Raw genomic sequence first — 12805 nt, 5'->3', positions numbered from 1 at the left:
TCGGTGGCCAATAAATTCATGCCCGCCCCCGCTCCCATTTCTTTCCGCTTCCTCCCGCAGCGCTGCCTGTTCCCTTACCCTCAGTGTGAGTGTTACCCTCCGCTGTCCCCCTGCTTCCTGCTGCTTCTGCTGCTGATGGCAATCATGGACCCGGCCGCCGATCTGGCGAAAGAGTTGATGTGAGTGTTGTGTTGTTGTGTGTGTGTGTGTGTGTGTGTGCAGTCTTCTGTTGTCTCTTGTCTGTGTCTGTGTCTGTTGTTGTCTGTACGCGTCGCGCCTCTACCACGCACGTCTCATCGTGCCATCGCCATGCCATCGCCATCGCCATCGACAGTTACAGACATATGGACATACAGACAGACAGACATACACTCTCACTCCTTCTTTCTTTTCTTCTTACCACTAACACCCCCCAGTCACTCGGTCAAGGATGAGCCCGTCGCACCCCCCTCCCTCCCCCCCTCCCTCCCCAGCTCAAAAGACTCAGCCCCCCTCTCTCCCCCATCCCCTCCCCTCCCCTCCACCACACAGATTCAGCAGACCCCTCAGACAGACCAGTCCACGCCGCGCCCGACTCTGACAGCGAGCCCCCTGCTAAGCGCATCAAATCCGACGCAGACGAGACCGCGACCACAGACAACACACAGACGACACAGCCAGAGCCGGCCACTGCTCCCATCGCCACTCCTTCTGCAATTACTACCACAGAAAATGAAGTCGCTGCTCCTGAACCAGCACCAGCACCGGCTTCTGCCGCGCCTGAGCCTGCGCTAGCTTCTACACCAGCACCAGCTCCCTCCGACGCCACCCCTGCCTCCGTCAACCCCATCTCCTCTCCCGCTCCTACACCAGTACCCCCCGGCACTACTCTCCCAAAACACCAGACAAAATACGCGCACTCCATGCTGCGGTCACTCAAACGGCTCAAAGACGCATACCCCTTCCTTGTCCCGGTCGATCCTATCAAGCTCAACATTCCCGACTACTTGAACGTCATCACAACTCCGATGGACTTGTCGACAATGGAAAAGAAACTCACATCGAGCCAGTACGCGACCATTGACCAATTTGTGACTGACTTTGAGCTGATTGTCAGCAACTGCATTCGGTACAACGGCCCAGAGTCAAAGATCGCCGAGATGGGCCGCAGTCTCAAGACGTCGTTCGAGCGTCAGCTCAAGCAGATGCCGCCGGCTGAGGTCAAGCCGGATGCTAGCGGAAGCGGCAAGCGCAAGAAGAGTCTGCCAAAGGACGGCACGACGGAGCAGGCGTTTGCGCTGACTCCGTCTGGAATCCCAATCATCCGCCGTGACTCTACCTCGGCCGAGTCTGGCCGGCCGAAGCGCGAGATCCACCCGCCAAAGCCAAAGGACCTGCCCTACAGCGAGTCCAAGCCTCGGCGGAAGAAATACGCTGCCGAGCTGAAGTTTTGCTCGCAGGTGTTGAAGGAGTTGCAGAGCAAGAAGTACGAGGCGTTTTCGTACCCGTTTCTGTTACCGGTTGACCCGGTGGCGCTGAACTGCCCGTCGTACTTCAAGGTGATTAAGAAGCCGATGGACCTGAGCACGATCCAGGCCAAGCTGAACAACAACGAGTACGAGACCGGCGACGAGTTTGAGGAAGATGTGCGGCTGATGTTCCGCAACTGCTACAAGTTCAATCCGGAGTCGTCTCCGGTGAATGCGATGGGACACCGGCTCGAGATGATTTTCGACAAGAAGTGGGCCGAGAAGCCAGCGCCGCCTCCGGCGCGGGTGACGGAGTCGCCGATTGAAGAGTCGTCAGAGGAAGAGAGCGAAGAAGAAGAAGACAACAGTGACCAGATCAACTTGCTCGAGCAGCAGCTGATGGCTATGCAGAGCCAGCTGCTGATGATGAAGAAGGCCAAGAAGGAGGCGAGCAAGAAGAAGAAGAAAGAGTCGTCAAAGAAGAAGACGTCGACAAAGAGGAAAGGAAGCAAGGGCGCGGCTGGGTCGACGGTGCCGGTTCCGCATGTGTCTTACGACATGAAGAAGGAGCTGTCGGAGAAGATCATGGAGCTGTCGGCGCCGAAGCTGCAGCACGTTGTGAAGATGATTCAGGAGTCGATGCCGCATCTGAAGAACGCGGAGCAAGAAGAGATCGAGCTGGACGTTGACCAGCTTGATCCGTTTACGCTTGTGAAGCTGTACAATTATGTGACGAAGAACACACCTGGTGCTACGGTGAAGCCGTCAGCGTCGGTGCCTGGGTCGTCAGGGACAGCGGGTGCGGCGGGGAAGAGCAAGAAGAAGGATCAGAAGAAGAAGCTTGCTAGTCTGGAGAAGCAGATTAAGACTATGCAGAATTCGGATTCGGATGACTCGTCGTCGTCGTCAGAGGAGGACTCAGACGAGTCGAGCTCGGAGGAGGAGTAGCTAATTGTATTGAAAGAAATGCAATCTGTATATTTTTTACTATTGAAATTTGTTTTTGTGTTGATGTTTTTTTATATTCTATATACATAGTGTATTGAGTGCTTGGGTGTCTTTCTTTCATATTACTAATATTTTTCTATTTTATCTTGTTTTCTTTCTGTTTGTTAGTTTGTGAGATATAGTAAGCTAGCAGGGAAGGAGAAGGAGAGTGTACGATAATACCAATGGAGGCGAGAATTACCAGACGAGAAGAAGCAGAGAAGAGAAGGCGATGGAGGTGGGGAGAGGCTCGGAAGGTTGTAGGCCGAGCGCAGGAGCGCAGCAGCCACGGGCTTCACTCGCCCGCCCGCGTGGGAGCTGCGAGTTAAATAAGACTTGCGCTCTCCGCCACTTTTTCCCTCTTCTTCTCTTCTTCCCCGACCTCTCCACACACACATCCCTTCTCTACCTCAAGTACTCACCCACACTCAATCACACAATGGTTTCCTCTCTCGAGCAGCTCAAGGCCACCGGCACCGTCGTCGTCTCCGACTCTGGCGACTTCGAGTCGATTGCCAAGTACAAGCCCCAGGACGCTACCACGAACCCGTCGCTGATCTTCGCTGCGGCCAAGAAGCCCGAGTACGCGTCGCTGATTGACGCCGCTGTCGCGTACGGCAAGGCGCACGGCTCGACCGTCGAGGAGCAGGCCTCGGAGGCGCTCGACCAGCTCCTCGTCGAGTTTGGCCGCGAGATCCTCAAGATCGTGCCCGGCCGTGTGTCGACCGAGGTCGACGCCCGTCTGTCGTTCGACAAGGAGGGCACGATCGCCAAGGCGCTCAAGATCATCGATCTCTACAAGGCGCAGGGAATCGACAAGGACCGCGTGCTCATCAAGATCGCGTCGACCTACGAGGGTATCCAGGCCGCGCGCGTGCTTGAGTCCAAGTACCAGATCCACACCAACTTGACCCTGCTGTTCTCGTACGTCCAGGCTGTTGCCTGCGCCGAGGCCGGCTGCACCTTGATCTCGCCCTTCGTCGGCCGTATCATGGACTGGTACAAGGCCTCGACCGGCAAGACCTACACCGCCGAGGAGGACCCCGGTGTGAAGTCCGTGCAAAGCATCTTCAACTACTACAAGAAGTACGGCTACAAGACCATCGTCATGGGCGCTTCTTTCCGCAACACCGGTGAGATCACCGAGTTGGCCGGTGTCGATTTCTTGACCATCTCGCCCAACTTGCTCGAGGAGCTCTACAACTCCGAGGCGCCCGTGCCCAAGAAGCTCGACGCCGCCGCTGCCGCCACGCTCGACATCCCCAAGAAGACCTACATCGACGACGAGTCCACTTTCCGCTACGACTTCAACGAGGACCAGATGGCGACCGAGAAGCTCTCAGACGGAATAAGAAAGTTCGCGGCCGACACTATCCTCCTCCTTGACGTCATCAAGGCCAAGATCACTGCTTAGGTGTTTGTTTCCATGTTTACAAAAATGTTCAAGTCAAGTCTGAATAAATGCTCTATTATCTAAATCAGTTTAAGTATCAATTGCGTAGAAGTAGACTAGACTATTCGCGATAGAGAAGGTCAATGGTGGCATAACCGGAGCGCTCGCATCCGGAAGTCTTTTAGCCGAAGACAGGGCCAAAGACCGCCGGCAGAATCTACGGTAATTAAGCAATTACATAAGCTCTGGTGGCGCGCGCGTGCGGCTGCTGCGATGACGGCGATGACGGCGATGACATGGGCCAGGTGAGGCAGAGATCAGCGGTGGGAGAGAGAGGAGAGGAGGAGGAGGAGGAGATGATGGAGTATTAGAGGAGAAGTAGAGCAAGAAGAAGGAATAAGAGAAGGAAGGAAGAGGAAGTAGGAAGAGAAAGAGAACAGACTTAAGACGATTAAAGGAATAGACGGGAATTAAAATAAATAAAATAAACAAATCCGGATTACGTCGTCTTCTGTCACTCGACTCTGCTCGCTCCACTCCTCGCCTCCTTCTTCTTCCCTTCTTCCTCTACATCATCTGCTTCTTCTACTTCCTTTATAACTACTCTATAAACCACTACTCTCACCATGGGCGGCTTTTCTTACACATTCAAATGGTAACCACTTCCACCTCTCTCCTACTCTCTCCTCCCACTAACTGTTCTCTGTTCAGGCCCGCTGATCCACCCGCAAACGAAGTCTACGTCACCGGCTCGTTCGACAACTGGTCAAAGTCCGCTCCACTCGTCAAGGAAACCGACGGCTCGTGGACGGTTTCAGTCCCTCTTCCTAAAGAGAAGATCACTTACAAGGTACGTGCGTGCGTGCCACACATCCCGGCTCTGGATCTATACTGATTTTTCTTGCTGTAGTTTGTCGTCGACGACCAGTGGCTCGTTGACCCCAACGCAAAGATCGAGCGGGACTCGTCCGGCGTTGAGAACAACGTTATCGACGAATCTGACGTCTCGGCTCTATCCTCATCCTCTGGCGTCATCCCCGAGAGCGGCATCCCCATCGCTGCTGCCGCCGCTGCTCCTGCTCCTGCTCCCACCGCCACCGCTGACTCCTCGTCGTCTGAGGCTACCCCTGCCGCGCCTGCTGCAGACAAAGAGACGTTCACGACCGAAGACCACATCAACGCCCTCAACGCCGCGCCGGGGATCGTCATTCCCTCAAACATAGCCCAGATCCCCTACACAAACTCAGAGACTAACAAAGGCACCAGCACGAGCACCACCGCCGCTCCCGAATCGCTCAACGCGTTTAGCGCAGCTCCGGGCCCCGTGCTTCCTAATAACCCGCAGATGCTAGCTGCGTTCGACAAGAAAGAGAACGAGCCAAGCTCGACGACCGCGCCCACGCCGACTACGACTGCCGCAGAGCCCACGGCCGCGGAGACAGCGCCGTCGTCAGACGCGGGTGCTACTGCGCCAGAGGCGACGCCGACTGCTGCTGCTGCTGCGTCGCCAGCTTCGAGTGAGGCAAAGAAGCAGAAGTCTTCTATTTTCGATAAGGTGCGCAAGATGTTTAAGTAGTCTTTCTGCAGAGTTGATGGAGTGTGTGTTGATAAGTGTGCTGCTGTGATCTTCCTTGTACTAATCTCTATTTCCTTTTTCTAATAATTTTGTTTTTTTTCTTTTTCTGCTGTTATCAATATAATATTGTTTTTGTCAGCTCGCTTGTTGATTGTTGGTATCGTAGCTTATACTCCATTCACCTCTAGACCTCCTCGAACACGCCGACGACGAAGATCGACAGAGCCGACTGGACCGGGATCGCGTTTGCGGCGGCGGCGGCGGCGGTGCTGCTTATTGCGGTTGCGGCGGGGTATCGTTACTATTACTGAGCGCTTCTGTTACTGAGTGGTTGGGATTTGCTTGAGATGATGTAGATGTTGCATGTAGTATGTTTAAGAGTGAATATTAGGATTATTCATAACTAATAAAACAAGATAAGGAATACAAAATGAAAACGCCGAGCAGAAAGATGTGTACCAGACGAAAAAAACTAAACTAAAACTTGAACGAAAAAAAACTAGAAGAAAGCAAGAAAACTAAAGAATGCTTTTCAATTATTTGACGCAGACGGGGTCGACGCCAGAAGCGATGTTGCACTGGTGCATGAGCCGGTGACCTTCAGGCCCAAACTGGCCGGTGACCGAGTGCCAAACACCTCTGTTGAAGAAGATGACGAGGTCGCCCTTCTGCCAGTCGTGGAGGTAGACGCGGTCATGCGTAAGCTGCGGGGTCATGAGCGAGTGGATAGTCTGCCGGGCCTGATCGAGCTCCTGCACGCCGTTGGGGGTCTCGAGTTTCCAGATGCAGCAGCCGTGGACTTGCAGGTGGTGGCGGCCAGTGACGGGGTTTGTCCAGACGAGCGGCAGGCGCTTGATCTTTGCGTCTTCCCAGGGCGGCAGCTCGTCGAGCGGGGTCTCGAGGCCCTCGGAGACCATGGTGAAGCCGTCCGAGGTGGCTTTCGCGCCGGAGATGTAGATGTAGGGGTGCGGGGCGTAGACGACGGTGGTGCCGAGGGCGAACTGCTTGAGCTCGTCCGAGAGGGAGTCGAATGCGTCGGCGCCGGAGATGAAGGCGGTGGCGGCGACGTCGGACTCAAAGACGACGTCGGAGTTGTCGACCTTGATCTTCTGGCGCTCTCCGGACGGGCAGTCGATGCCGAGCAGAGTGGTGATGACCGGGGGCGCGAGCTCGTAGAGGGCAGAGTCGATGTGCCACCGGTAGAAGCGCGTGTATCCGTCGGCCATTTCCTGCTCGGACAGGGGAGTCTTGTGGAACGACATGTGGGTCGGGTGGCGGAGGGTGAGTTTCTCGACGCCCTCGTGGCCGTCGGCGTTGCCCTGGCCCAGGATCTGGACCTGGGGCTGCTTGATCACGGACGAGCCGTCGTTGCGGAGGACGGACTTTTCGTGGCGGAACTCCTTGGAGTGGCCGTAGGCGCCCTCGCAGGTGGGATCGAAGCGCTTGGTGAGCAAGTACTGCGAGGTGGGGTCGAGGTCGGCGAGGCCGGGGAGGACGACGACGAGGTAGGTGTGCACGGCTTTGTAGAGGCGGTCAAAGTCGGCGTCGTTGAGGTCCTTGGGGTCCTTGGCGTAGGACGGGAGGATGATGCGGGCGCCGAAGGAGCGGCCGGGGAGGGGCTCGACGCGGAGGATGTCGGCGGGGGCGGGGGAGGTTTGGGTGATGGTAGCGGTGGCGGACATGGTGATGAGGAAGTGAGTGGAGAGAGATGATGAGGAGGAGGAGGAGGAGGAGAGGAGGCGGGGATCGGGAATACTTATAGAGGACGACGAGATATCAGAGATTGCGGAGACGAGTCAGGACGGCGGCGGCGAGAGTTTAGAGTGAACGCCGCACATCCGCGCAGCCGATGGTGGCTGATAGCGATGACTCGGAGCTGTCGAGTGGAGTAGTGGAGAGGAGGATGGAGATGATCTTTGAGATGATGGTATGATATATGATGGTAGAACAGCTAGAATAACTAGAATAACAAGAAGAACTACTACAACTACTACAACTACACCAACAACCACTCATCACTCAATAGATAAGTATTCATATCTACTTCACAATCGTGCCAATCAGTCGCTGACTCTCTTTAGGCTCACGCTCAGGCCTCCAACTCTTTCGGTCCACCGTCGTCAGCGGCGTCGCACTTGGCCGACGGTTTCTTGGTCTTCTCCGATCGCCAAACCCACAGATTGAAGATCTTTCTATTGTTGATTTGCTTCTTTTGTCTTTTTCCTTGTCTTTTTCTTGTTTTTGCTTATTCTTTTTTGTCTTTTCTTCTGCTTTCTGAGTGTCCATCCCGCCGGCCGTATTCCCTCTTCTCCTACTCTTATATCCTCCCTCCTCGCCTGCGCTCCGAACTCCTCCGAACTTCGCTTGCTCGGATGCCTGCGGTTCCTTTCTTTAATAACGCAAAATCAGTCTAAGCCCGGCGGTCAAGCCATCCCCATCTTGATCTTCTTGATCTTCACATCTTTGCTGTGATACCGCTGTGATGGCCTGCTCAATAGCGCTATACTATCTCTCAGCACACACCTAACCCACTGCTGACATAACAATTATGTAATACCTTAGTCATTGTCTAAACTCTCGCCAGCGCTGCTCGTAGCCGAGCCTCTTCCTGTGGAGTGTTCAGCACCGCTGCTTAATGCGATTGCTGTCTGTGTTGTTGTTTTATGCGACTGGATATCTGTTTTGATATGCGATACTATCAATAATACCTCTTTTCACACTGACAGGTCTGTTGGTTATAATACCGCAAAGTTAGTTGGGCATAAGCGTGCATTGTCCTCAACTCTTTATCAAGTCCCGAAGCTGAAGTTCAGCACAGAGACTCTACCCGCAATGAAATTCTCATTCCTCTTTGGATCGGATCCTCATTCCTCCTCCTCAGACGAGCACCATGATCATGATCATCCTGAACAGCAGCAGCAGAACGATATCCCCGACCGCCCGCCGACTCCGGAAGGCCCGGAAGACCCGATCCTGCTTCCGAACGAGGTGATTCTGCAGATTTTCCCCCGCAAGCTGTGCGCGTACAAGGAGACGCCGTCGCAGAAGCCGTCGATGTTTAGCTCGGTCGAGCCGGAGTATTTCCACTCGTATCTTGCGCGGCATGCTATTAAGGGGGGGCTGTGGGTGACCACTATGCGTGTATGTGTGTTTGTTATAGTGGTTGTTCTGATAGATGATAGAGGCAGGGACTGATTAATCCTCATATAGTTGCTGCTTGCTCCACTACAAGCTGGGGTTAAAGGCGCGTCGATGGATATTTTGGATATCGTGGAGATGAAGGCCATCGAGAGCGACTTACAGGTCTGGTTCTTTCTTGCCTATTTGAAGAATGTAAGTGCCTCTGCTTCTGTTTTCTTCTTCCATTCTCCTTCTAATCACTCTCTAGGGCCACATGTTTACTGCGCCATTCTCTACGCAATCTCGCGCAAAGGCATTTCTGAAACTGATCCACAACCTCCAATTCGAGCACAAGGTACGACAAAAGCTGCCGCCGCCGTACCGCCGCAGATCCGAGTCACTGTACGATAGTCCGCGCGGGTCGATCGTGCTCTCGCGCAACGACGACGAAGAGTCCGACGAAGCAGCGGTTGAGGACGCGATCGAGGACGAGGAAGAGGAGTGGGACGAGAACGACCGGCATTTGCCGTCGTATGCCGAGTCTGAGGACGCCGTCGAGCGGTATCTGATTGACCGCGGGCTGCTGTCGGAGGACGGCGCGCCGCTGATGCCGACGGAGTCTGTGGAGAGTGGCGGTGAGGAGCATGATAGGAGCGAGAACGAGCATATGTCTGGACGGGGTATTCTGCGACGGACGAGCACGTCGGCTACGGTGACTCGGGCGAGTGTGGCAGAGAGAGGAGGAGGAGGAGGAGGAGGAGGGGCGGTGGAGTCTACGGCAGCGAGTAATGAGTTACGAAGGATATCCAGCCGGGAGTAGGCAGGGAAGGAGTGTACGATAGAGCAGAAGTAATAGAGAATCACGATAGAGAATAGAAGAGGACAAATGGTATGATTCGAGATAGAGGCCAGAATCGCCGCACGGGACACGGCTCGCGGACAGGAAAGCCGGTCGCGATTGGCGGGTGATTTGCGGTGATCACGGGCGGAAGGAGGGAGGGGGGGTGGTAGTGCCGCGAGAAGAAGAAAGAGAGTAGAGGATAGTAGAATAGAATAACAAGATATACTAAAACAAACAACAACAAAACAAACAAAAAAGACAAGAAAAGAACAAGACCAAAAAGGTAAACAAAAGAGAGTGGCGCAAGTGGTGAAAGAAGTTGAGTTTTGTGCCGCACAATTGTCGTCCGCCGCTCTCCGCCTGAATTTGCTCTTCACCGCCTTCCACTTTCTATCTCGCTCCCTTCCTCTCTCCTCCTCGCCCTTTGTCTCTTCTTTCCTCTGCCTTCTTCTTCATCTCTTAGAAGACTACTCTGCTCGCTCGTAGCCTGGCGTCTTTGAGCTGTGCGTCGGAATTACTCTTTTTCTTGCCAACAAAAGGAGCTTCTTCTCTCGCCCGCTTTCCCCCTGTCCTCTGTACGTCTATGCCTCTCTTTTCTCTTTTCTTTCAATCCTTTTTCGCTTTGTCCCTTCTTTAGATGTTCTTCTTAGCATCTCTTTCATCTCATATTGCTACTCTCCTCCTTCAACACTCTCACCTCCGCTGACCCTGCTGACTCGGTTCTTATTTATAGATTCCCGCTCTCGCCCTTTGTCCTCCGCCCGCCCCAAACACCCGCCACAACCGATCCAAACCGCCTTCCTCCCTTGATCCTCTTTTCTTTTCTCCTTCCTCCTCTTCTTCTTCTACCTCTTTTTCTGGTCTTCTTGCCGCGCGAGTCTTTCCCTCTCCCTCTTCCTGCCGATCTCGCTATCCCCCTCCCGCCCTCTCCCGCCCACCCACCTTTTCCCTCTTTCTTTCCCACTCCTTCTAGCCTCCTCTCTCTTCATCATCCGCAGCCATGTCTTCCTTGGCCACCATGTAAGTCCACCTCTCCCTCCCTCTCTTTTCCCTCGCCCTCCCCGCCCGCCATCAACCCTCCCCGCCACCCTCAACCACCTCGGCCGCTCGCCGCCGCTGCCGCCGTTTAGCCCGATCGACGTGACTGACGTTCCGTCCCGTCACAAACCGCAAACACTCTTCCGCGTCCTCTACCCCACCCACCCCACCCCACCCCACATCTCACCATCGTCTTGCGTCGCCATTTCTTTTGTCTTCTATTCTTTGCCTAGTTTTTTCTTATCTCGCGGGAACCGGCAACTTCAGAACCCCGGCAGAATCGGTTGATCGGCGTGGCTTTTTTTTACATCAATTTTTTATGCATTTCGATCGACCGTTCTTCTAACCGCCGTTTCTTTCTACGAATCTCAGGGACCTCCGCATAGGAAACAAGTACCGGCTGGGCAGAAAAATCGGAAGTGGTAGTTTTGGAGATATTTATCTTGGTATGTTCGCCCTTGTGACTTGGCTTTACAAGAACATGCGGCTGTCCCCATATGGAGTCACTGCTCGTGTAGACACTTTGACGAGATGCTAACGTTTGATTATAGGGACTAACATTATCTCGGGCGAAGAAGTTGCTATCAAGCTCGAGTCTGTGCGTGCTAAGCACCCTCAGCTTGAATATGAAGCCAGAGTGTAAGTCTAGAAGTTAGTCATTTCCAGATAGTACATAATGCTAATGATTTGATTAGATACAAAATTCTTGCCGGAGGTGTTGGTATTCCGTTTATTCGTTGGTACGGAACCGAGTGCGACTACAACGCGATGGTGATGGACTTGCTTGGTCCCAGTTTGGAGGATCTCTTCAACTTTTGCAATCGCAAGTTTTCGCTCAAGACGGTCTTGCTTCTCGCTGATCAATTGGTATGTAGTTGATGTAATTTCTGCTGATAAATATTATGATGCTGACAATAAATATTCTAGCTCGCTCGGATTGAGTTTATTCATGCAAAGTCGTTTATTCACCGCGACATCAAGCCCGACAATTTCTTGATGGGAATTGGCAAGCGGGGTAATCAGGTCAATGTGATTGACTTTGGATTGGCAAAGAAGTTTAGAGACCCGAGATCGCACATGCATATTCCGTACCGGGAGAACAAGAACTTGACTGGTACTGCGCGCTATGCGAGTGTGAACACGCATCTTGGTGTTGAACAGTCTCGTCGTGACGATCTTGAGTCGCTTGGCTATGTATTGATGTATTTCTGCCGTGGATCTTTGCCGTGGCAGGGATTGAAGGCTGCGACAAAGAAGCAGAAGTACGATCGCATTATGGAGCGGAAGATGTCTACGCCGACGGAGATCTTGTGCCGTGGATTCCCGCCGGAGTTTTCGCTCTATCTTAACTACTCCCGTTCGCTCCGGTTCGACGACCGACCGGACTACACGTATCTCCGAAAACTGTTTAGAGATTTGTTTGTGCGGGACGGATTCCAGTACGATTATGTGTTTGACTGGACGATGTTCAAGTACAGCCAGGCTCAGGTCCAGAACGCGGGCCAGAGCCAGAACGCGGGTGCTTTACCGGAAGCGCAGGCTGATGACAAGCAGGAGCAGCAGGAGAAGGAGATGCGTGTTGCGCGAGCGACGGCTGCTGTTGGCGGGGGATCGTCGACTAACCCGTCGGCTGTTGCGCAGGCCTCGATGATGACGGGCAGTGGCTCGCGACCGGCTGGCCAGTCGACTCCCAGCCGCCGCAAGGTTGCTGATTGGCAGGCCGCTCGTGATGCGGTTGATCCTGTTGCGGCAGATATTGCTCGTCGTGCCGCTGGCGCGGATAGGATTTTGCGATCGTCGGCCAAGACGACGCCTGCGACGACGCCGACGGGGACGCAGCCGCAGATGGTTTCGCATTCAGTTCAGCAGCAGCAGCAGCAACAGCAGCAGCAATACGCGCCTGTTCCGCAGGCCATGCCGCAGCAGATGCAGTACCGTAAGGACGACAATACGCAGGGAGGATCGGCGAATATCCCGCAGCAGTGGTACTAAGTGAGTGAATGAAGTGAAGTGAAGTGAGACTGGGCGAAGGTCCAGATGGACAACCAACTACCTTTTTATTTATTTATATTGAACATAAATAGCCTTCTCGAATGCCTGAGCCATCTCACACTTGTTGATTCGTCGGAGTCTGTAAGAGGACAGAGGGATTAATAGTGTGGGGGAAGAAGTAGTTCAAGCGGGAGTAAGTCGAAAGTTATGGAAGAGGTTATAAATAATGCGCTAGCACTTGATATTCAAGCAGAGAGAGAAAGGAGTCTCTATCTGTGTTGTTTTCTGTTTATTGATAGAGAGTAAGTCTGGAAGACAGACGAAGAAGCCTCTATGTTTTGTTAACTCTGGCAGTCTATTTGTTTCGTGTTTTTCTTGATTGTTTTTATTTTGCAAGTGCATCTTGATCA

The 12805-nt window shown here is 53.6% G+C and overlaps 6 protein-coding genes across 6 annotated transcripts; 5 read left to right on the top strand and 1 right to left on the bottom strand.

The window, feature by feature from the left end:
- Positions 1-52: 52 nt before the first annotated feature.
- On the top strand, positions 53-2800 carry BZA70DRAFT_273642 (Bromodomain-containing protein). Its single transcript, XM_064911862.1, has 2 exons — positions 53-179; positions 488-2800. Exons 1-2 carry the CDS (start codon positions 136-138, stop codon positions 2394-2396), a joined length of 1953 nt encoding a protein of 650 aa, XP_064771434.1. The 5' UTR covers positions 53-135; the 3' UTR covers positions 2397-2800.
- BZA70DRAFT_273641 (Transaldolase, enzyme in the non-oxidative pentose phosphate pathway) lies at positions 2801-3914 on the top strand. Its single transcript, XM_064911861.1, has one exon. It carries the CDS (start codon positions 2875-2877, stop codon positions 3847-3849), a length of 975 nt encoding a protein of 324 aa, XP_064771433.1. The 5' UTR covers positions 2801-2874; the 3' UTR covers positions 3850-3914.
- A 246-nt stretch (positions 3915-4160) lies between these two features.
- Positions 4161-5836, top strand: BZA70DRAFT_273640 (uncharacterized protein). Its single transcript, XM_064911860.1, has 4 exons — positions 4161-4483; positions 4540-4678; positions 4739-5383; positions 5593-5836. Exons 1-4 carry the CDS (start codon positions 4455-4457, stop codon positions 5713-5715), a joined length of 936 nt encoding a protein of 311 aa, XP_064771432.1. The 5' UTR covers positions 4161-4454; the 3' UTR covers positions 5716-5836.
- Positions 5837-7203, bottom strand: BZA70DRAFT_273635 (uncharacterized protein). Its single transcript, XM_064911859.1, has one exon. The coding sequence runs from the start codon at positions 7084-7086 to the stop codon at positions 5941-5943; it is 1146 nt and encodes a 381-aa protein (XP_064771431.1). The 5' UTR covers positions 7087-7203; the 3' UTR covers positions 5837-5940.
- Positions 7204-8056: 853 nt separating this feature from the next.
- BZA70DRAFT_273630 (uncharacterized protein) lies at positions 8057-9352 on the top strand. Its single transcript, XM_064911858.1, has 4 exons — positions 8057-8154; positions 8223-8545; positions 8615-8737; positions 8793-9352. Exons 2-4 carry the CDS (start codon positions 8237-8239, stop codon positions 9342-9344), a joined length of 984 nt encoding a protein of 327 aa, XP_064771430.1. The 5' UTR covers positions 8057-8154; positions 8223-8236; the 3' UTR covers positions 9345-9352.
- A 1013-nt stretch (positions 9353-10365) lies between these two features.
- On the top strand, positions 10366-12395 carry BZA70DRAFT_298566 (kinase-like domain-containing protein; the record flags this gene model as incomplete). The annotated part of the gene is made up of 6 exons (XM_064914611.1): positions 10366-10385; positions 10776-10849; positions 10955-11042; positions 11099-11270; positions 11331-12168; positions 12265-12395. The coding sequence occupies 6 exons, from the start codon at positions 10366-10368 to the stop codon at positions 12393-12395; spliced, it is 1323 nt and encodes a 440-aa protein (XP_064771429.1).
- Positions 12396-12805: the final 410 nt, after the last annotated feature.

The sequence above is a fragment of the Myxozyma melibiosi genome (assembly GCF_037950935.1).
Source record: "Myxozyma melibiosi strain Phaff 52-87 chromosome Unknown BZA70scaffold_1, whole genome shotgun sequence".
Taxonomy (NCBI): Eukaryota; Fungi; Ascomycota; class Lipomycetes; order Lipomycetales; family Lipomycetaceae; genus Myxozyma; species Myxozyma melibiosi.
This window is presented reverse-complemented; position numbering and strand designations above follow the sequence as displayed.